A 22,228-nucleotide genomic window follows, 5' to 3' on the forward strand; every position below is an offset into this window, starting at 1 on the left:
CTTTGAAATATACGTTTTAAGTTGGTAAGAACCTATTAAAGTAATTCTGAAGATAGGCTAAAGTTTTGCAAATATGTTTTACCATTTGCTGTGGCCAGTGGGAGAACTGAGTACATACTTACGTAGGACTTAGGCTGTGGTTTCGCATACATTTCTTGCAGCCAGCATGTGCTGAAGCTGCCCTCAGCTGCTTCTTTCGGTCTTTGCTCTACTCCTTTAGTTGTGCCAGCAGAAACAGGGCTTTTGTTTTGTGTGTGGCCTGGTGTGGTGTTGTGGAGCGTGGAACTGATCCAGTAAAAGATGGCTTATTACTATTTTTTTCCCTCCTAGCTGGGTCTGTTCTTTGATTCAATTCCAGTAAGTTCAGAGGGGGCTTGGTGAACCTAGAGAGGTCACATTATGGAGACAAGAATGAGTGCCAGTGGCTGGTGCAGTATGCTTCAGCTCCTGCCTTTCCCCTGTTGTTGCAAGGAATATATGAAGCCATGCCTGTAGGTGTGTTAGCCTGAGGTGCTACGGATTTCACAATGCTAATCGTATTCCATTAATGGCTAATTTTTTAAACTTCTTTCTTCTAATCTGTGTTTATGCTAAAGCAGTAAATCTCTCTTCAAGGAGGAGGAGTGGGGAGGTACCCTTTCTATCCAGCTCATCTAATTTCTCCTAGTCAGCTCTTAAATTACATTAGGCATGGCTGCTAAAGAAATTCCTTCCTCCTCTCCTCCACCCCAAAAAACAACGGAAGGAGGGAGCAATTACTATTTCAAGCCATCCAAAGCTAAGGGAGGAAGAAAAATGCCTGAGAAGTGTGTCCTGTTTCCCCCCTAGCTGGTTCCTTTAAGGGCTGGGTTATCTGATGTAGTTATGCATGTTTTAAAAAAAAAAAAAAAAAAAAAAAAAGTCCATGTAATTTGCTCTCACTGGACAAGCTTCTTCTAACTTCTGTCTTTGCTGTTTGAAAAAGAGAACACATGGTTCCTGAAACATATACAGGTTGGCTGAGAAAAACGAGGGAGCAGCCTCTGCAGCAGCCTCTCATCGTTCCTTTGCTATAGAATCCATGAAACGGTCTGGTCCTTAGCCCTTCATCTTTAGCTCATATAAAGCAGGCAATATCTCGGCACTGAACTATCCATTGTGGAAGAGGCTGTGTGGGTAAGTTAAGGCCATTTGAAACTTCCCTTTTTTAGGCCTCCTATGAATGAAATGCGGGTTTGCAGAGACAAGAGAGAGATCTTTTTGAAAGTGCAGAGCTTGCAGGAGAAATCCATGTCTTAGTGTGCATAAAGGAAATGCAAGAGTTCAGTTTGTTCTTAAATAGCACTTGTGAAGAGTTGCCAGCTTTAAAGAGGCTGCAGTTTAGCATTGAAGTTTGTTGTTAAGAATAATTGCAAGGCTAGTAATTTATTTTTAACTGCAGTAAAAATAAATATGCTTATTGGTTATAAAAGCCACCTTAGTTTTTCTCTGAAATGGAAATTTTAACTGTATGATCTTCATGCTGAGTTGTCCTTTTGCTTCCCTTCACTTACTTGTTCTTGTGTTGGAAAAGTCTTCACTGTCTGGATTTCCTGTTTCATACACTTCGTGTACAAAAAAAAAAGCTTTTTATAGCAATATTTTTTCACCTTACAAAGTCTGAATGATTTGTTTAGTTCATAAAGTTGTCATCTTTGATTAGGTGAAGATGTTATCCTTTGAAGGATTTCTTCATGGGTTGTGTATACTGCTAGCACAGTACTTCCCCATCACTTACTCACCTGTGCTCCACTGCAGTGTTTTCTTTCATCTTGTTTGTGCTAGATCCTGTACAAACTCATCTTACCAGTCAGTCCTAGCTCTGAAAAGTTTATTCTTAAGTAACAATGCAAAAGGGTGTAGCAAAAAAGGGGAAGAGAGGATGAGGACAAAGATGTTAATGTGTGGTTTCACAGGCTAAGCAGGTATAGCATTATATAATTAACTGAAATCTCCAAAAATTGTTATTAATTTCTTTTGAAATCAAAAGGCTTTAATGATAAAGACCCTAGGAGATAATTTTGAAATTCCTTGGTTATTTGCCTTTTGTAATGCTTTTTAGGGGTTTGCAATTTTCAATCTGTCCTTTGCAGCTAAAACAGTAAGTTTAAAAAGAGTCCAAAGGCTAAGAATCAGACACTTACAGCTTTACTATTTTTAAATCAGAGAAGCTCAATGGCAATGAGAAAACCCTAGGACACTTAATGTGATTATCGTAGCATTGCTTTAGAAGGATTTTATTCTGAGGACTATCAAGATAATCGTGATACAGTTTAAAAACAACAGCAACACTGAAGTGACATTGTTTTCAGTGAGAGCTGCCTGAAATTTTCCTGAGGAAGTGTTGCATACAAAGCTAAATCCAAATCTAAATTATCTGTCCACCTCTGCATCTAAAAGTAGTTGTTAATTTGAATCTTATAACACTCTGTAGTGTCTAAAAAATGTATAAGAAATTTTCCAACTTGTCTTATATCAGCAAATGTGGTTTAGGGGCATAACTGGAATGGCAGAAGCTGAGGGGGCTCGTGGGGAACTATTCTTAATGGTTCATGCAAATGCCCAAAAACGAAAACCTGGAACTTGGAAAAGTGGGAGCTCAATAACTGAAATCCCTTTAACACTGCTGTCAGTTATCCAGTGAAAGATTTTAGTTTGTGGAACTGACATTGTTAGGAGTATTTCAGAAAGATTAATGACTGTGGATCTGTGAATTGTACTCTGTAATGATAGAACAGACAGATAAAGCAACAGATCCTTTCCAATCCAATTATGTATCAAACGTAAAAGAAATAGTTTGCATGCCAGAAGCAGAGACCAAATTTGTAAATGTCAAGAAAACTGGAAGTTATGGTCCCCACAGCAAGTATTGTCATCCCTTAGTGTGCTCAAGGTTTTTGTGCTGCTGTATATGCTGATAACATATTACCTTAAAATATGTATGTTGTGGCAGTTAGAGTAGCTATGGGGAACTTTTATTCAAATAAGTGCTCTGGTGTTTTGAAGACATGGAACTGATTCATTCCATGTGTTTAGATACTGGTGTCAGTTATGCATCCAGGTAGAATGCTCTTACATGTAGTAGTAAACTATTCACTTTGTCCAGCTCACCACCGAATGCAATTTGCACAAGATTTACAAAACTGGGCATGAAGGGAGCAGTAGAAATACTAGGTATCGTTAGTCTGTAAATCCTTTATGCTGTTGGTTAAAGTGACGTGTGTGCTGTGGTCTTACAACATTGTAAAGCTTCAGCTCTGAAGAGTCTGACAGCTGGAGCTTCTGCACCTCATAACAGTCATGGTTACAAAAGGCTGGAAAAGGGAGGCTCCTTGAAACCAGGTTTTTAGATTGCATATGTGGCATGGAAGGAGTGTGGGAGAAGAGACATCCTTTCTTCGCTCCCATCCTACCTGTGCATACGACTTAAGAGCACAGGCTGGTGCTCTGGTATGTCTTCCAGATTAAAATGTGTGAGAACTTACTGTTTCAGAAATCACATCTTTTTATTTTGCTTTAACTGTGCCTGGGTGGTGTCAGTTCTGATGAATGCTGGATGAGATGGCTATCTTTCCTTTTAAATGGGGAACCTACATTTTTTCTGACTAAAATGCGGACACCCATTTTTGGCAGGCTAGTTTGTCACTTTAAAAAAAAAAAAAAAGGTAATTTATGAAGTTGTGTCCTTGCCAGCACTGTGCTTGCCCCTTTTCAGGAAGTACGGAGACTTTTTTTTCTTCGGAGTTGGGTGTCTTACGTAGTAAATGGTAGTGGGGGAACAGCTATAAAAACCACATATCTGTAAAATGTGTTCAGGCTTTTTGCGAAGGATTTCCTTTGACAGAGTTGCACATTGTCAGCTGAATTAAAACTTTAATTTTACTATGACGCTTCTCAGAGCTTGTTTCAGGTTTGTAATATCTGTAATCTTATGGTAGTGATGTGATGCTGACAATTGAAATCATAAAATCTTACCAGTTTGAAACAAAATCAAGTATTTCCTGGGGTATCACCACCAGTCTGTACAGTTAGTCCCCCTGACTGGGTGGCGCAGCGCGCACTGGATAGATGTTCACCTGACAGGGCAGAAACTTGGTACGCTCGCAGTCCTTTGGTGCTGCACGTGCTCAGAAAAATGGAGCTGCGCTGGCAGCCCTAGCAGGGGGTCGGTGATCAGAGAGCGTTACAAAATGGAAGACCACGAGCCTGCTCGGTCAAGGAAATCGCTGCGTGCTGTTGACACTTGCACTCGGCAGCGTCGGACCGGTTTCAGCTCTCGCGTTTACCTTCACTCTTGAGCCTGATCTGGCGAAGAGGCGCAGGAGCGCCCTGAGGTCGCCCTGGCACCCGCGGGGATTCGCGGCGCCCTGCTGCCCTCCGGGCCTGGGGGGGAGCCCTGTGGTCGCACGGACGAGGCGTGTAAGCGGAGGTTGCGCGACCTTGGGCAGGCCCCCTTCGTTTCTAAGGGGCAACCACTTGTGTGACAGCCTGCCGCCTCACGGCTCGCAGCCCGCGACAGCTCCCGGTGGCCGCCGCTGCTCTGTCCGGGCCCGGGGCGGGGCGAGGCGGGGGTCCGGGGGGCCCGTCCCTGCCTCGCTGCCTCCCTCCGGCATTATGCAAGCCGCTCGCCGGGAGGAAGCGCATTGCGAAGCGCTGAGCTCAGCCGCCTGGCCGCCCGCCAGCTCCCTCGCTTTCCTGGCTCACAGCTGAGGGCTTTCTAAGCTTCCCACCGGCGGCTCCGGCGGCACCGCCGAGGAATGCGGCCTCCCCCGCCAGCTGACGGCGGCGAGGGCGGTTCAGCCCGGGGCAGCCGCCATCATGGCGGCGGCGGCGCCGCCCAGCGACCGCCCCCCGCCGCGGCCCCTCACGGGCAGCGGGGGCTCGGCCGGCGCGGGGTGCCCCGGACCGGTGGGGCCCGGTTGTGCGGAGGAGAGGCTGACAGCGCTGCCGGGGGGCGCGGGGTTGCCGCGGGTGGCAGGAGGCGCGGCTCGGTACGGCCCTGCTGGCAGCGTGCCTGGATGTAGGAAGCCGTGCTGCGCGCCTGGTTCTCGGCTCCTCCTGGTTTCCTTACGTGTTTCAGGAGAAATCTCGGTTATAGAGGCTCCTGGGCTGCCTGGGCGCTTGCAGCTACTGTGAAGCTGCTCCTTTTTTATTTCAGTTTTATAACGCAGTTATCTTCCCGTGCTACCTCCTCTCCTTGTTGCTTCTAGTCTGCGCTAACAGACCCAGCCGGCTGCCGTGTGCCTCGTCGCAGTGCAGCACGCAGCCCGCCGGGGGTCTGGCCTGAAGCCGCAGGCAGGCCGCAGGACTCGGCTCGGAGTTCAGCCGCATGCACATCGCGATTCACCGAGTGTGACGGAGGAGGAGGGGGGACGGAAGGCAGCCCAAGAGAAGCTCTCTGCTCGCTGTTCTCCCGCTTCCTCTCCTGTGAACGTGTTGCAGACGTAGGTGGCTTCAGTAGAGAGCTGCCTGTTTGTATAAATAATGAGGACGAACGGGAGACGAGCAGAAGGGAGGTGAGTTTTGAAACTGTTACAGTGGAAAACTTGTTTGTGCAAGGCAGGACTAGTTCATGAAACTCACTGGCAGAGGGTGTTGGGTCAAGTCTTAGCAAAGCCAGAAAAGACCAGATGTACTGGTATGGAAAACGCCTTTTAAAACTGACGTTTGAGAGGTAACCTAGTCAGCGGTTGGGGCTTTAGGAGTCAGAAGAGGTGAATTTCTTCTGTACCGCTGTGGTGCTGTATGCCTCTGGGTGAGTCACTCTGCTTGTGTGTTGCTTTCTCCGCTGTCCTTTTCCTGTCTTGTCTGTTAGAGATTATTATTAAATTTCATGACTGCTACTGGGCAGTGCATACCACAGTGGTGCCTCAGCTTCTGTCTGGGGCATCCAGGCAGCAGTAATACAATAGCATGACTACGACGAAGCCTCTGGGTTGCCTCTATGAATCAGACTAGTTTTACACCTCATTCCAGTGAGCACAATCTGGGATTTCCTCTTGAGCTATAAAATGACTAAGTCTAGCTAAATGTGGCACAGACCATTAAAAAAACAACAACAACAACAACACAACAAAACAAACAAAAAACTCAGGACATTGGAGTGCTCAAACTACCTAAATATTACTGTGTATTGTAGAGTAACTGGGCATGTTGGTTTTGGGTCACAAGACACTCACTGAAATTTCATGTTTATGCAAAGAATAGGCACCATGTAAAACCATAGAGGTTGGAAAAGACCTCTAAGATCATCTGGTCCAACCATCCCTGTATCACCCATATTATCCATGTAGAATCATTAACATATTGCCTGCTTCAGAAATTCACTGTTGGAGGTTTAGTTTGTTTTTGTTAGATAAAAGATAGATTAAATTTGAAGGGTTTTACTGTGGATTTTACTAAAATGACTGCATAAGCACGCATTTTTTTTGTTTGTTTTTGGTATTTTAATTGAAACTGAATTAAGGCAGAAGTAATCTTGATTGCATAGTTGGTTTTGGCTGTTGTTATGGTAGATAGTGTTCCTCGTATGTACTGTTTCGCTTCTCTTTTTCAGAGCCTGTTTTTTCAAGGTGCAGTGCTCCTTTCTTTTGTACCTAGAAGTCCCTCATCATGGTGACTCACAGCGAAACAAGCCTAGAAGCAGTTCTAAGAGGGAGGCTCTTCCCTTGTAAACCAAAGGGAACTGTACCCAGTAATGTATCCACTAAGAAATTTTGTGCAGTAGAATTTAACATTTAAAAGAATAGAAGTATGGAGCAGTGATGCAGTGCCGGTACCCAAATGGCACGTTGTTTTCCCTTTGTGCCCCACCAGCTGGTGGTCTTGTCTCATAGAGATCTGGACCATCTGTAGTGGCGCAGTACTGGCAGTGCGTTAGGATGTCAGTGCAAGAATTCAGGAACAGAATGCCCAAACTCCTCTAAAATGCTAAAACAATGCAGTAGTAGCAACCCCTTTGCACATCACAGGTGTCGTGTCCCTCTTTTAACAGGCAGAGGGTAGTAGGCAGACAGATAAAACCTCTAATGAATGTGGGGCGTGTGTGTTCTGTTGACTTCCTGTGGGTGCTCTCCCTTTCCTGGAAGGCTATTAAGTACCATGTTATGTTTTTTTGCCCTGTATGGACCCCTTTGGGTAAAGGGATGCTGGTGCTAAAGCTGTGTCCTTGTCCATCCTCGTCTCTAGTTCGGGTAACTTTTTGCTTCTTTTCTGGAGATGTTGACAAGAAGGTGACTTCACATGCAGCTTTAGCCAGGGCTTTGATTAAGATACCGCTTTTTCTTCCCCTCCTTTTCCCCAGTAGGTCTTTCTTTGGCGACTGCCCATCTGGTGAACTCCTACAGCCAGAGAACTGAGAGCACAACTCTCACAGCTGGTGGATAAATTAGGAATAATAAATGAGGCAGCTATTTGATTAGGTAAGAAAATAACACTCAACAGAACCAGTTTCCTGTGTATTATGAATAAATTAAAAAATTGTTTTTGAGTCTGGCAAAAAGCATTTCTAATGATTCTGAGTAGATTTTTTTTGGAGAAGAATATGAAAGTTTATCAAGTGTCTCCCCTACTTTTTTTTAAATCTGCAGTGGCAAATAAATGGCTTTGTTTTGCATCTGTTTCTTGATTTGCATGGAGTAGGGATAGAGATGCACCTCTAGCTATAAAAAAGAAGGTTGGTTGGTCTGGTTTTTGCTTTCTCTCTATCTCACTTCTGGTTTGCTGAATCAGGATGAAAATCTCTTCTGTTTGTTGCTTGCCCTGCTGGGTGTCAGACACAGTGGGGGTGACAAATAACATGTCTGTCCCATCCCACGTGCTACATGCTGCTTCCTCTTCCATCTCTCCTTCCCTGACACTTGTCAGCTTTTACTTCAAGTCTGCCTGGCATATCCTGTGTTGTCCCTCCCCCAGGATGTGAGGTGTGGTGGCATTGCAGTGGGTGCCCTTTGCCAGGAGGTCTTCTGGGACTGCGGGAAGAGCAGAGCAGTGACAAGGAGAAGCGTGAGTCCACATGCTGTCCCTGGGAGCCCCCTGCCAAATGTGGTCCGAGAGATCCTGCACAACACAGACATGATTGCAGGTGGCTGGCTTGACTGCCTGTAGCTATTTACGTTTTTCTTCTAATATAAGTAAAACAACTTTTGACAGGGGGCTGCAGCTAAATGAGTGAGGGCAGCCTTTCTTAAACTTGTGTTAAAATGCCTTTTCAGTCCCTGTAGAAAGTATTTTTTTTATCGCTAACTTTGATCTCGTGTAGCTTTTTGACTTGAACCTTTTCTGATGCTGTGTTCCATTCTCTTACCTTATTCTTCCAAATGCATTCTGCGTTTTGTGAGCTTCGGGATGTAAATGGCATAGTTCACTGAGTGTTCTTCTGTCCTCATTCCCAAAGGGAGACACCAGTTGGCATGTTTGAGATGTCTCTGCAGGTGCTAATAGAGTGGTCCAGAGTTAAGAAAAAACTGGATCCTGCTCAGTTAGAATTTGGTTGAAGAGGTTTTGTGTTGCCTTTGTTGTTAACTGCTTCTGATGGCTCAAGTATGTGCGATTATGTTCTGTGAAACATGGTGTACCCTAGTTCCATCCTTGAAATATATTACAGAGCTCTTTTGTGCTAGCTGACAAATCCTCGTATCACACTATGGTACTTATGTCACAGAGATATTTTAATAGTACATGGAGATACAGCATCATCTGCATTTGTCCAGTGCTTTGAGGTTTGTAATATCCATAGGAGTGGTGTGGAACAGTACAGGCTTGCTTTTGTCAGACTTCATCAAGTTTTGGGATTTTTTTTCTCAGGCTATTTCAAAGTGTGCTTTTTGAAGTGATGGTTGCTGCGCAGATCCGTATAATCAACACGCTGTTACAGTGCTATCTGAAACTAAAAATGATAAGGGAAAATGTTTCACGAGTTTAGGTTCACATAGTTGTGCCTGCCTGGTTGGAATAGTACGGCTCTTTAATTGGTTTATTACAAATGTATTAGTAGCAAAACTGACTGTGGAAGGACAATATCTGGCTTTCATGCTGATAGCTGCACACATTAAAATAATAGTTCCTTTGTGTTCAGGAGCAACTTCTGTGGGTAACTCTGTTTTAATACTTTTTCTTTTCCGTACATTGATGTTTCAACAAATAACAATTACAGGAAAGTGGCAAAGCAGCATTCTATAACCATATTTATGCGGGTTGCTTTTTTTCCCCTTGCTTACTGCTCTTTTCCCTGTTTTAGCATGAAACAATGAGATATTTTTCACAGGTGGAAACATGAAGAAAACTGACTTCCCAGGCTTGTGTAAGGATCTGTTGTCTCAGTTTTTTGCTGTCTTCAAAATAACAGCTGTTTTCATACTAGCAATTTACAATTGTATTTACTATGAACTAGTGCCTAGCAACATGTAGGCAGTGTTTCTGCTGCTACAGATCGCTCTGTCACAGAGCTTGTACTACTGAGTTGTATACTAAGGAGCTGATTTCTATTTGAGTGGTGTCTGTTTGAGATAGCGTGGAGTGTTTGAGTTTCTGCGAGGCTTGCCCTGGCTGGAACTGGCTCACTGGGTTTGGTCGGTGGTGCCGGGGCTCTGAAACACTCAGACTGTGAAAGCGCTCTGACATGCTTCTTTCTCTGTGACCGAAAGGTTTGGGTAATTCTTCAAAGTTTTTACCGTGCGTGAGGCTTGTTCTCCGTGAATAAAAAATTCCCCTTTGAATGGAGCATTAAGAAGCAATCCCCAGTGAATTCTGGGTGATTCTTTTTGGCAGGCGAGGACGTTTCCCAGGGAGGTTGCCAATACAAACACACTGTGTGAGCGCTACCTTGGGCTCCTCCTGCCGCCCCACCTCTTTGAAACAACTTTGCTGGCATTGGCTTTGCCAGCTGCCGTTGTGCAGGCTGCCAGAGTCGAGCTGGTGCTGCTATTGTTCGGGCCTTATTGCCTAAAATTAGAATCCCTTCAGCCAGCAAGACCTGCCTACGGCTGGGAGCTCTATCTGCAGTTTGTATTCCTGTCTCCATCTACTGGGAGGGGGAAATGAATGCAGTGCAGCTGAACGGATTTTGGGGAGCTCGGGAAACCAAATGATGACCAGGTATCAGCTTTTGCTGAAGGTGTACCTGTTTGGGATACATGAGTTCAGCTTCGTTTGGCTTTGAAGAAATATTTGTGGGTTTGTGGATGTTTTGTAGGCTTCTAATGTTTTCAGTGAAATGCAACTTTTATTGAGGTGTTGCTAGTTGGGAAGGTTTTCCTTAAAAACCACAGGTGCTTTTAGAGGTGGGAGTGGAAGGCCTAATGGTTAGAGAAGTTGATCCAAATGCTTTTGGCTATCTTGTTTAAAAGTGCATAGGCTTTTTTCTTAACCCAATGCTTATAAATAATTGTATTTGAGTTTTGAGTGGAGACTTGGCTTATTAAAACCAGGACTAGCAAGAAGAGCAGTACTGTGTTAAAGACTCCAAGTCAGCGTGAAGCTTGCCTGGAAGTAGTTGTTGGTGGGGATTTCACATTTATGAGTATCGGGCTTACCTATGTAGAGGGGGGGAGAAAGTTGTATGTGATATGCCAAAAAGTATTTCTTCAGTAATTAAACAGGGTTTTTATTTGACACCATTTCAACTACCTGCTTAATTTGTGAGGTTTAATTAAGATATAGTCAGCTTGTATTGGCATGGACAGAAAATCAATGCTTAGTTTGCCTGAGGAAAAGGCTCTTTTTCCTTTTGGACTCGGGCTAGGTCTTTTTTTCTTTCTTTCTTTCTTTTTTTTTTTTTTTTTTTTTTTTAAAGCATTAACAATTCGGAGAGCAGAAGCAAATAGCCATTTTTAAAATTCATGTCCTCAAATGTTAATTTGATGCTTTGAGGCATAAATGACCTTTCTAACCAGCCCAAACTTGTCAAACAAAGGAACGATAGAAACAAGCTGCTTTGTTCTAATACAACAGGCTGCTTTTCAGGGGAGAATTTCAAAACAATTCTGCCTCCCTCTTCTCAACAACATTAAATTAAACTTTGGCCTATGCTACATTTGAATTTAGATGTGTATGCATCATTGGAGAGATGGTGATGGAATCTGGACAACCTGTGCAAATTGAACCAGAGACTTGAGATTCTGAAGCCCAGGGCAAGTGTATAATGCTTTCATCCATAGCTGCCCCAGCTGGTATTACTTAGCAGTGGAAAAGCAGTTAGGTGTGGGTCAGAAGCAGAGAGGAGCATTACAAGAGGATTTCTTGTTTTCACAAAACTGAAAGGGGGGGGAGGGAGGAGAGAAACCATTGCTGCTGCTTGAAACCTTTCATTTAAGTGTTTAGGTTGAAGTATAGGCCTTGGAGGTCAGATGTAGAAACTAAGTATACATTTATGTAGCTCACAGGAGTTTAATTGAGACTAGACTTATGTATGTTATACGAATGGGAAAAACACTTCATGCATCAATGCCAGCTCTGTCATTATAAGATTTAACATAAGTGCATAAAAGGTCAGGTTTGAAGGTATAAGGCACTATCAAAAACAAGCATGTCTTTATACTGGGTAACACATTCTTTTCTCTACGTCTTTCCAAAATAAATCGAACTACGCTGGGTATTATAATACCATTTCTCCCTGCTAGATGTGCTTGTGGATTCTGAGATCAATCTCCTGAAAGAATAACATGTGTCTGTAGCAAGCACCACAGTAGTAAACTTCTCCAGGAGATAAGTAGAGTTTGAGGAGGAGTAATCTGGTGCTGCAGTTTGTCTGCTTTTTCTTAATTATATCTTCTGTTTTGCTCATTGCTTACATCCACATCCAGAGAAGGAATATCCAACTCTAAAATTTATTCCTGCTTTCAAAAAATACACAGCAGCTGAGCAGTGTTATAAAATCTGAGGATTGTGTTACTACTGTTCATTAATATTTGATTACTTGAATCTTTCATATTAGGGCTTATTTTGTTATTGGGATGAAATAAGTCTTATGTTACCAAAATCTCTGAGGAAATTTAATGTGGCCTCTTCAGCTTTTCTTTTTAGATGACCTACTTAACGGCTGTTTCCTATGAAATGGGAAGAAGAAAAATACTTCTTGGTTTATCTTTTTGGCCTATAAGCTTATGTATGCTTTCTAACGGTTATTTTTCTGACATGTCAGAATCCATTCATGAAGTTATTTATATTGGTAGACTTGCAGATTTCCATTCGTATTGCATGATTTTCTCACAATTAGGTGGTTTTCTTTCTGATTGGTTATGAATCAGATGTATGTTTTGATTTTTAAAGCCTTCTGTTTTGTTCTAATCACACTTTTTTTATTTGGTCAAGTCAAAACTGATACTATTCCCTAGCAAGGAAAAACTGCTCAGATGGCTTGAAAGCTTGTATAAAGCACTCAAACCTGCTCAGAATAAAATTTGGCCAGATGTACCTGTGTCAGTCGTGGTGGACCAGAACATAACCCCAGTCACTGTGAGAAGTGAAATCTCTTCCTTGCAAAAGTAACTGCTTAATTATTGCTTCCCAAAACACTGAATTCTTTATAAAACATCATCTTGTGAACAAACTGTAGTGCACACTGTTCTGCTCTCTGGATGAGAACAGAGACCTCTTCTTTTTCTACTCTACTGCCTGCAAAATGGGTCTGCAGAGCTGTTGGGGACCGCAGAGCCTGCAGCCTTCGTTCAGATGTGCGAACTAGCAGTGACTGCCCTGAGGAACGCATATGCACACACCAAACCCATACTGAGTTGCTGGTGGAAAACCTGGGCCAACAGCATGTAGCTCAACATACTCACATAAGTACGAACTGCGCTTGTTAATTATCCCATAGCTTATTAAGTTTTCAGTTGATTCTGGTAGTTGATCCAAATTGCTGTCAGACTGTATTTTCTTGCACACAAACACATGTGCTTTTCTTTAAACTGGTACAACAACTATTTCAAATCTAACAGTTGCTTAAAATATGCACAACTAGACTCTTATGTTTGGTTATTTGGGTATTGAAACAAATAGGTATCTGGATGGAGCTTTAGATGAGGCTTTAAGCAGCACAGAACTTAAAAAAAGAAACTTAAAACTCTACTTTAGTTACATCATCACTGGCTTTTATCCAGTCAAGGATATTGGCTCTCTGAAGCCACAGCTTTTTTAAAGATTTGAATTCCTCTGTGCTGTATACCTATAGGATATCCTTGTAGTAAGCCTCTGAAAATGCATCTTCACCTGTTTGGCCTTGAGAGCGTTTGATGCTGCTATGACAACTTGGTCACAAAGAGCCTTGGGTTTGTGGTTTCCAGGCCTGATTAATACAATGTACTGTAATTAGGAATAGGAAAAAACCCCACAGGCTCTTTTCCAATTTTAAATATTCCCACTGCTCCCAAGACTTCCCCAGCTTTCATTGTGCATTGTTTCAGATTAGTCATAATTGAAATATTTATTTCGTTCAGTGTGGCCGAGACACTGGAAAGAGTTGCTGGGATTTATCCGAATTTTCAGCCTGTGAACCACGTGGTATTGGGGTCTCACTGAGAACGTCCTGTGACTTGAGATGTACCCCAAGAATGACACAGAGGTACCAGTGCAACAGCATTTCAGTGACCTACTTATATAGCAGGTTAAATTATTGTTAAATTCTTCAGTTGCTGTTAATACTTTCCTGTGTCAGTGTGATTGGGAAATAAGTTGAAGAAGCTTAGAGCACTGAAGTGAGAAAGAAATCAAAACACAAAGCCATGTGTATTTAATTTTTCAAGGTACAACAGTAACTGATTTGATAGATTTTTTTTTTTTTTTTTTAATATGAATTGTAACCTAACCAAATGGTATTACTTAAATTTTTTGACTACAGCTGCTGTAGCAATGTGTGCACAGCTACTGTTTTGGTAAACAGAGCCTAGTAGCCAGATGGCAGTAATATTTAAAAAGTTGAGCGATATGGCTTGGGAAGCATCCAACTGGAATATGCTGTGCTTTGCCTAGGTACCTTAGATTTAGTACACAGTAGAAGACTTTAAATGTGTTATCACTGCAATGGCTTGAAAGAACAAATAGACTATTATGTAGAATGCAAATAATGCTTATTAAACTTGCAGTTGATTCTTTCTGATAGATGATCCAAATTGCTGTCAGACTGTATTTACTTACACAAAAACAGATGTGCTCCTGCTCTAAATAAGGATAACCATTCCAAACCTACTTGTGCATATTTTAAACAACTGTTAAATACTATATTTCAAATACTTTCTGGTTTCTTGAAGACTTATTTTTTCTAATAGGTCTTTTCCTCACCCTTCTTCCATGCTCTTCAAAGGGTAAGACTTGGTATACTTGGTTAGCTGCCTTATGACTGAAGCGCTGCTCCTGAATGAAGAAGGAAAACTATTTTTTTTTCTCCCAGGGTTTCGGCATCCAGAGTACTCTGCTGTTCTTTGCGTATTTTCAATCTGTTGGTAGTGGTTTCTAAAATATTCAGCTTACTGTTTGTTTTTTTCCTAGCTTCAAAAAGGCTATGGACTAGGTTGAAGGATTCTTAGCACAGACTTAGCAAACATGAGATTTTTGGGGAGATAGTGAGTAAGATTCAAGTATTGGTGGCACAGCCAGAGGAAAACATGATCCTTAAGATATTAAGTGGCAAAATAATCTTCTCTAAGACTTTCTTTCTAACCTTTCCTATGACTAAGTATAATCAATAAATGGCGGCAGACATTATTAAAAAAACGGGGTAGGTCTTCCTGAAAGACTGCATTGCCCCCTGCTTTCCAGCCTTTTGATGTGGGAAAGCTCTTCACTGTGAAGGAGTGGAAACCAGCAAGCCGGACCCCCTCCACCCCATCCTGTCTAGACTGTGTGTTTCTCTCTCATGCACTGGTCTTCCTTGGGGCAGGCGTAACCCACATGTTTTGCAGCTCACTACTCCAGGAGCAGCAGCTTGGGTACTTCCTCTGTCTTCCTTGCGAGCTCATCTTCTGCTGGACTTAGGCAGCCTTCATGTCTGGCCTTCCCCGGGTTACCCATTTGGCTGCAGAAGCTTTGCATATGAACTTCTGTTTTTCATACTGCTGTAAATATGTTGCAGATGTGCTGTGTGTGTGTTCTGCGCTGTTGCTCTGTCTCAGCCTGCTCTGCCCTCCTGGTGCACTTTTGACACCTTTCCTCTACACGGTGGTGCTCAATCCATAATAGAGGGGGAAGAACGCACCCCCTAACCCCCTCTGTGCGCACGCAGAGCAGTGCCAATGATTTTTGTGGATTAGGCGTGTAAATACTCTGTAGTGCTGGAAATGCCTCTGGTGTTTTGGAAACTTTTTCTCCGTCCTTTGAAGTGGTTGTGGAATGGGTCAATGGTGTGTAACTACCCAAGTGGTGGAGTGGGTTACTTCCTTACAGCAAGGCCTTTGGCGTCCTCAGGAAAACAAAGCAAACTTCATTAGATGGTTGGAGGCACAGGTACTTGGTGATAATTTTCTCTGTGCTCATTACCCTGAAAGAACAGTAAGAAGGGAGGTTTCCTCAGCTTTTAGGAAAGGAGTTTTCTTACTGGAGAACTCCAGGCCAGGAGCTCTGAATCAGAATAAGTTTTGTTTTCTTCTTATTAAAGCTTTTTTCTTGTTTAACAGGCAATTAAGGAAAAAAAAGAGTTCAGCAGTTTCTTTCAGTAAGTTTTACCACCGATTTCAATATTAACTCTGAAATAATAACTACAGGTAATATTTGTTTTGAGCTGGTTAGATCACAGAACAGCTTTAAGGTAATTACTCCTTTTACTAAACCACCGTTTTGTTACAGCCATAGAGCCTACCAGTGTTCTCAGAAAAAAATCGCTAATAAAAATTAGTTCATATGAAAATTCCTTGTCTAGATGTGGTAAATAATAAGGTTTCTGGGACAGCTAGATTGAAAACAATGTCCCTGAAACTCACCTGAAAAAAACGATGATTGTGGCTACTCCAGTGCTTATTTGTTTGGAAGGCAGACTGAAGAAAAAATACAAAGTTTACTTCCCTTCATCCTTAACAACTTATTTTTTTTTTTTCATTTAGTTTTTTCCAGAAATGAAGAATTAGCCTGTTTTTAAAAGGTGGTTTCTTCAGTCCTGTATTGGTTTGCATGGTCTGGAAGGCTTGGAATTTGCATTGCCCTCTCATGCAAAAAGCAAATATCACCTTTCAAAACAATGTGTGAACTTGCAACATCCTGACTCTTAAAAAGAATGTACTTTTTATCTAGACCAGTCTTATCTCTGGCAGAAATATTTTTAAAGCATATTAAGTTTGTAAATCCGGAATGTGACAGTTCTATTTTCTACTTCATGAATTTTCTGTAGATGATTAATAAATAAAAAAAATAACATTTTTTTAGAGGAGCCTTGCTTCTGCTTCATGGTTTTGGTATGACAGGTTGTTTCCTTTCATAGGGACTAGCAGGGCATCTATTTGTTAAATATTCTGGTTGTGGAAGAAATATATCTTATTCCTCAAGAATCTAGCACAATGCATTCAATAAAAGGTTTCGTTCACTCTTACACGCACCATAGTAGTTGTGACTGGCCCTCCTCACAGATCGGGTTACCACTGGTCTTGCTTTTTGTCCAGGCCTCATCCATGCTCATCGTCCGGGGAGTGCTGAAGGGGGTGTTTGAATGGCTTTACTGCTTTTAGAAGAGAGACTTAGTATGTCCCATAAGAGCACAACATACATACATATGCTTCATGTTGCTTAGCACTGTCTTCAGCAGACCCAGAACAGAAAGGATTAAGCGTTGTTTTTCCACTTGTGACTGTGTGAGAGCTGCATGTATCTTCATGGACGTGTAGCAGGGATGTTGGGTTTCCCTTCTGGCCCATCCTGGCACAGCAGCCCCAGTCCCGGCCGTGGTGCTGAGCAGCGTGGAGCGGAGGGCAGCCTGCTTCATTCGCCCCGCTGCTTGCTCCAAGCTGTGCGGCGGCCGTGCCTCATCTCATGCTCCCCTTCCCACGGCTCTCAGGGCAGCGTCTGGGCCTCATGCTACAGCGAAGGCTGGGCAGCAGCCTCAGCCCGCTGCAGTCTCTCCTTCCTCAGGAATGAGGCTGGTCTGCTGTGTAAATAGAAATGGGGGGGGGGGGGGGATTAGGGAAGGCTTGGACATGATTTCACATCAAAACAAAGGGTTGTTTGACTGTCACATGCTCACAGCAGATAAGAGCAGATAGGTTGAGGTTCTGTCTGGCCAACAAGGGGTGTCTCTGTTGCTTTTTTCTCATGTTCAGATTTATTTGCAGCTTTGAAGGAGGAGAATGTACCAGCTAGAGTTTTGTTCTTAACATCCTCAAGCAGCCTGTGGGGATACTTTCATGTTGTCATAGCCCCCAAATCTCACATCAAAAAGATCTGAAAACTAACTCTAGAGCAAATGTCTGAATGCGTAATCCTGAGTGTCTAGTTGAGATAAAACTCGTTTTAGCTAAACATATTGGAATGCCCTTTGCTTTGCCTTATGTTCACCCTCCAACAGAGAGCAGATTATCTTCTCTTGCTCCAAAGCAAATTTGAAGTACTGTTTCCCAGAGGGCATCACTTAAGTGTAGCAGAGCAGATTTTAACCAGCCTTTGCTTGAGCTGCTTTGGAAGCAATGTCAGTAAAAGCAAATCATGTCTATGCTAGCGCTCCATAGACCAAATGGTCAATCATTTTTCTACCTGGAATAACCATATTCATACCCTTGTTCTCTCCGAGTTAGGTGCAGGGCAGGGTGATGATGCTGCCTTAAAGAAGTCACTTGGCATTGGGTCATATTGAAGCCTTTATTGAAAGACAGGGAACATCTTGCATGTGCTGGTCCAATACCTGGCTCCAAAAGCTTCACTTCTCTAGTTGAAAACTTCTTCTTTCTGTTGAAGTAATTTGCTATTGTGAACAAAGCTATTAATAACTGTATGCAACGGAACTTACTACTTGGAGCATTCTCTAGTAGAAAGAATAAAATGTTTTGCAAAATCCGCTGCTCTAATACGAGTATTTGTATTTCCAGGGGCAAGAATAACCTGGAGCAGGTTTCCCACCAGTTTTTGAAATACGATTCCCTTTCTACTTCACATCAAAATGATGTAAAAATATACAGCGGGGAGTGAGACCCAAGAAATAAACTGAGTTATTAGTAGTTGCTTGTCACAATTAGGTGCCTCACCCTGAGTCATGTTTTTCTTTCGATCTAGAATAGCCCATGAGCTGCTCATTTGGGACTCTCTTACAAAGCACACCAGGGAGAGGGCCTAATAAGAAGTACAATGTTTTTCAAAGGGAATAATGCTACTTAAGAGTACATAATATCTGAACAAACAGGCAATGAACAGCATATAATTCTGCACATTGTGCAGCAGCATTAAATATACGTATTAGGAAGGTAGCAGATGCTGCAGTTCTGAAATTGCCTTGTAAAGTAGCAGTCTTTCGCAGCAGGGTGCTGCTCTATGTGAGACTCCTTCACACATAATGAATAGCTAATTTCGGCTCTATAGTCCATGAGAGACTGGAGGGGGTCGGGGAGGGGGGGAGTATTCCAGCAGCCACAGCCAGCAGGATGTGCCGCGATGTGCTTTTAATGGAGCAACATTTTGAGCTCTTGGGGGTAGATCCATAAAGAGGGATGCTCATCTGTTACTTCGTAGCCAAACTGAGGAGGTGTTGCTGCAACCAGGCGGGCTGGCCTGCAAAGTGCCTGCTGCCGGGTGGAGAAGGCAGTAGTAGGTTTCGGTGCCTCTTCTGAGGCATTGGATATCTTGTCTCAGTATGATTTTTCATGCAACCAACAGGTGAAATAAACAGAAGCAAACACGCCCCCGAGAATTGGTACTGACAAGGTGAGCGGTGTTTTCCCTCATCCCTCTTGCACAGCATGGGAGGCCACTTGTTGATCCAATGGACGTGTGTCACAGGTTGGAAGATTCAGCCAGCAGCTGAATCCAACGCCCCATGGCATTATCCTGCCAGAGGTGAGAAATAGGGGTTTCTTGCTCAGTAAGCAGGGGTCAACAAGCGTTGGGTCTTCCAGCTTAATTAACCAGGTTTATTACTGATATATGCTGTGCTGTTAAAGTATTTTGAAAATACTTGGTGTAGCGGTCAGCTATTCATGTCAAAAGGTGACTTTTAGCCTTAAACTATCATTGTTGCCTGTTAGGAGCAAGCTAGGTCTATGAATTTGAACATCTAAGACTTGCTTGGCCAGTAAAAGAAGGGAGGCAGGCACTGTCTGGACATCTGTTGCAACTCTGTTCCAGAGACTTGGACTGCAGAAAGGAAAGGCAGGCCAAGTCTCCATTTTTAAGGAAATGGCCAATAATGTTTGCATCTCCTGATGTGTCTCAGTCCTTATCAGAGGAAGAAGCCTTCAGTTTGGATAAGTAAACAGGAAAAAACAAGTGTAGGGAGCAGTAATGCTTGCTTAGTCTAATCCACCTTGGTATAGGGAATGATATATTTAAACCCCCTTCCAGTAAATAAAAGTAAGCTAAATCATGGAGTGGTCAGCCTCCTAGAAGCCTGATGCTAGCTAAACAGTCCTTTTCCTTCCCATTTAACTGATAAGTGCCAGGATGTATTGGGGGAAGGGGGTGTTTTGATTTTAAAAAGTTAATAACTTTGGTATAGTACCAGCTATTTCCTCTGAATTACTCTGCCAAGTGAGAAGGTAGGGGAGATTTGCAGGAGAAATGGGCACGTTGTAGAAGAGAACGAGACTGAAGGTATTCTTCCTATGAATTTTAATTTTCTTCTGAACCATTTTAAGTATAAAGGAAATAAATCAATAGCCTTTTATGTAAGGGGCCTGACTTTGAATTATTTCAGTTTGTTTTGATGAGAGCTGGGATATTGACAGTAGTAAAAGTTAAAAGCCCAAGTTTACAGATTTTCATCATCCTAACAGAGGCTGTATATAGAATTGAACCCTGTTCTACTTCTGCCTTTAAGTACTTCAAATACAGTGGTGTCTTGGACAGGGCTCTAAAGTAATTAATATGTTACCTTGTCTCAGTCTTGCTATGAAAGTATACTGTGGTAACAACATTAGGCAGGTGACAATGGTATAACCTAATAGTGCAGTTTACTGCTGAATTTTGTATGAATTTAACCTGGAAAACAGTTTTTAAACCATTAGTATCAAAAGTAGCAACAACTGTTCAGCTTTTCTACAAGTGAAGGGTACTCTTTTCGGTGTTTACTTGCCACTCTATCAGAGTTCATACAAACATCGTCTTTTTCTGCCAGAGCTTGGAATGGTCATCCTCTCTTTCCTGGTTATTTTAAATGTGTAGGTTATGATGAAAGCTTAAAAAATATATTCTATACAAACATAGGAAACATGAGAGAACCTTTTCCTATTGCAAAAGATAAACCTGTAGGCATGAGACCTGTATCTGAAAAGAAACTTAATACTAGTGCAAGACCAATGTGTAGTTTGAGATAAGCAAAATAGACAAAACAACCCTGAGACACAAAACTGGGGCAATTAACAGTGTACATGGCCTTGTGGGTTGGGTTTCATGTTCATCAGCAAGCCCAACCTTTGAGTATTTTAATATACAACTAAAGCTAACAAAATGAAGCATTAACCCCACTTCCACCCCCTGGCAGCTTATCACACATGCTAATAGTGGTGGTATAGATAGGTTATCAGAAGCTGAAGTCCAAAAACAAATGGCAAGGGAACCCTGGGATCTGGAAAGGAGAGAAACCTTACCAGCACAAAGAGGATTTACTCCTTCATTGCATGAAAGCAGCTTGTTGGTTGGCTCACTGGCAGCTGGAGAGACTTGCTGTCCTTGAGGTTTTGGTCTTCTGTCTCCTTGTTTTGTCTCTCTCTACAGTGCACTGTAAAAATGAAATAAATGATGGTGGTTTTGTGATTGTTTCCTTTTCCTTTGTTAAAGATAGTTGTAAGGTGTTTCTTGGCTGCTCAGTGAAAGTTATAAATAAAATGTTACCAGAAGTGCTTTTTGTTGGGGTACTCATTCTAATACCTTTCATACTGTAAAACCCAGTCTGGAGGTCAAACCACAATTCCAGTAACTCGGTAATAAATCTGAATGACAAATTAGAGTGCTTAGCTGTATTTGTTCTCTTTCCTTTCATTGTTTTATTCTTCACTTCATACTGGGATTTTTTTCCTTTCTTGATTGTGCAGTTTTTTCCTGCTTTCCCTTGCCTTTCCTAACTTTTTAGTATTTCCGTCTGTGATGTTGGCTGGAAAGTTTTGATTTTCTGGGTGTGAGGTACTAATTTTATATATATATATATATATATATATATATATTACATATTTAATTTATTGTTCATCCCTACGCATGTTAGCAGAGGCTTGGATAACATGGTATGTGCAAAACTGCTATCTAGAATCTTAGTAATAGTCAGGATAGCTATAGCTTGTTAAACCTGTGGGTGCTGCAGGTTAGAGGTAAATATTCCTAAGAATTTCATTGCACTGGCAAGGAAGAATGGTATGCCTTGCTCATTCAAGGGGAATTAGTGTGTGGCTATAGAGGAAGGGGTGGGCTCCTAAATTACCTGTTAAAGAAAATTGCACATTAATCTTATCTGCATTGTTTGAGAAGCAGCTTTGTGCTCTGAATGTGGTAACGTGGTGGAAAGGTTTCATTTAGTCAGTAAAAAAAAATTCACCGGGGGCCCCCCACCCTCCCCTCACCTACCCTTTACCTGTTTCAAGAGCTTGCTGTGCATGTGGCTCCCAGAGATCAGGGATGCCAAGAAATTGCTGCCTGGGAATGTACATAGTTTTTGATTGACTGACATATTTGTATTTTATGAAAACAAAAAGATAGGTAATCAACTTATACTCAAAGTTTTTGATGCGTTTAGAATTCTTGTGTTCCTGCATGGAGAAAAGGTCCTTCCACATTCCCTCTTTGGAGACAGATGGTGCACATCTACGTGGAGCAGTAGCATGGCAAGTTATGCCAGCCCGTTTTGGCGGTGGGGTGTGCTAGCCAGGACTTCTGTATTTGCATTTATTTTCCTAGAGTAATAATTTGAACAGTGTGAAGTGAATTAGGATTTAGCCTAGCAACAGAATGGAAAAACTGTGAATCACAAGAACCTGTTTTCATGCACCGTGTGGACTTGTTGTGTGGGTTTAGGCTGGGTGCCAGTGTTATCAAGGGTATTCTGATTTATGGCGTAGGTGACCTTCGCATGTTCTTTTATTTTTGTAAATTTCACTTTTATTTT

The 22,228-nt window shown here is 42.3% G+C and overlaps 1 protein-coding gene across 3 annotated transcripts in view; it reads left to right on the forward strand.

Moving 5' to 3' along the window:
- ZSWIM6 (zinc finger SWIM-type containing 6) overlaps positions 1 to 22,228 on the forward strand; it is a 111,766-nt gene that overhangs the window by 28,553 nt on the left and 60,985 nt on the right. Inside the window, exon 1 of one of the 3 annotated variants that reach the window (XM_035309691.1) lies at positions 18,864 to 18,975. The exons of the other annotated variants lie outside the window; for them this stretch is intronic. Within the exon in view, the coding sequence (XP_035165582.1) occupies positions 18,879 to 18,975 (97 nt within the window). The 5' untranslated portion in view covers positions 18,864 to 18,878. Of the gene's footprint in view, positions 1 to 18,863; positions 18,976 to 22,228 lie in introns of those variants that run through there. 3 annotated transcript variants of the gene reach the window in all.

The sequence above is a fragment of the Oxyura jamaicensis genome, chromosome Z (genome assembly GCF_011077185.1).
Source record: "Oxyura jamaicensis isolate SHBP4307 breed ruddy duck chromosome Z, BPBGC_Ojam_1.0, whole genome shotgun sequence".
Classification (NCBI taxonomy): domain Eukaryota; kingdom Metazoa; phylum Chordata; class Aves; order Anseriformes; family Anatidae; genus Oxyura; species Oxyura jamaicensis.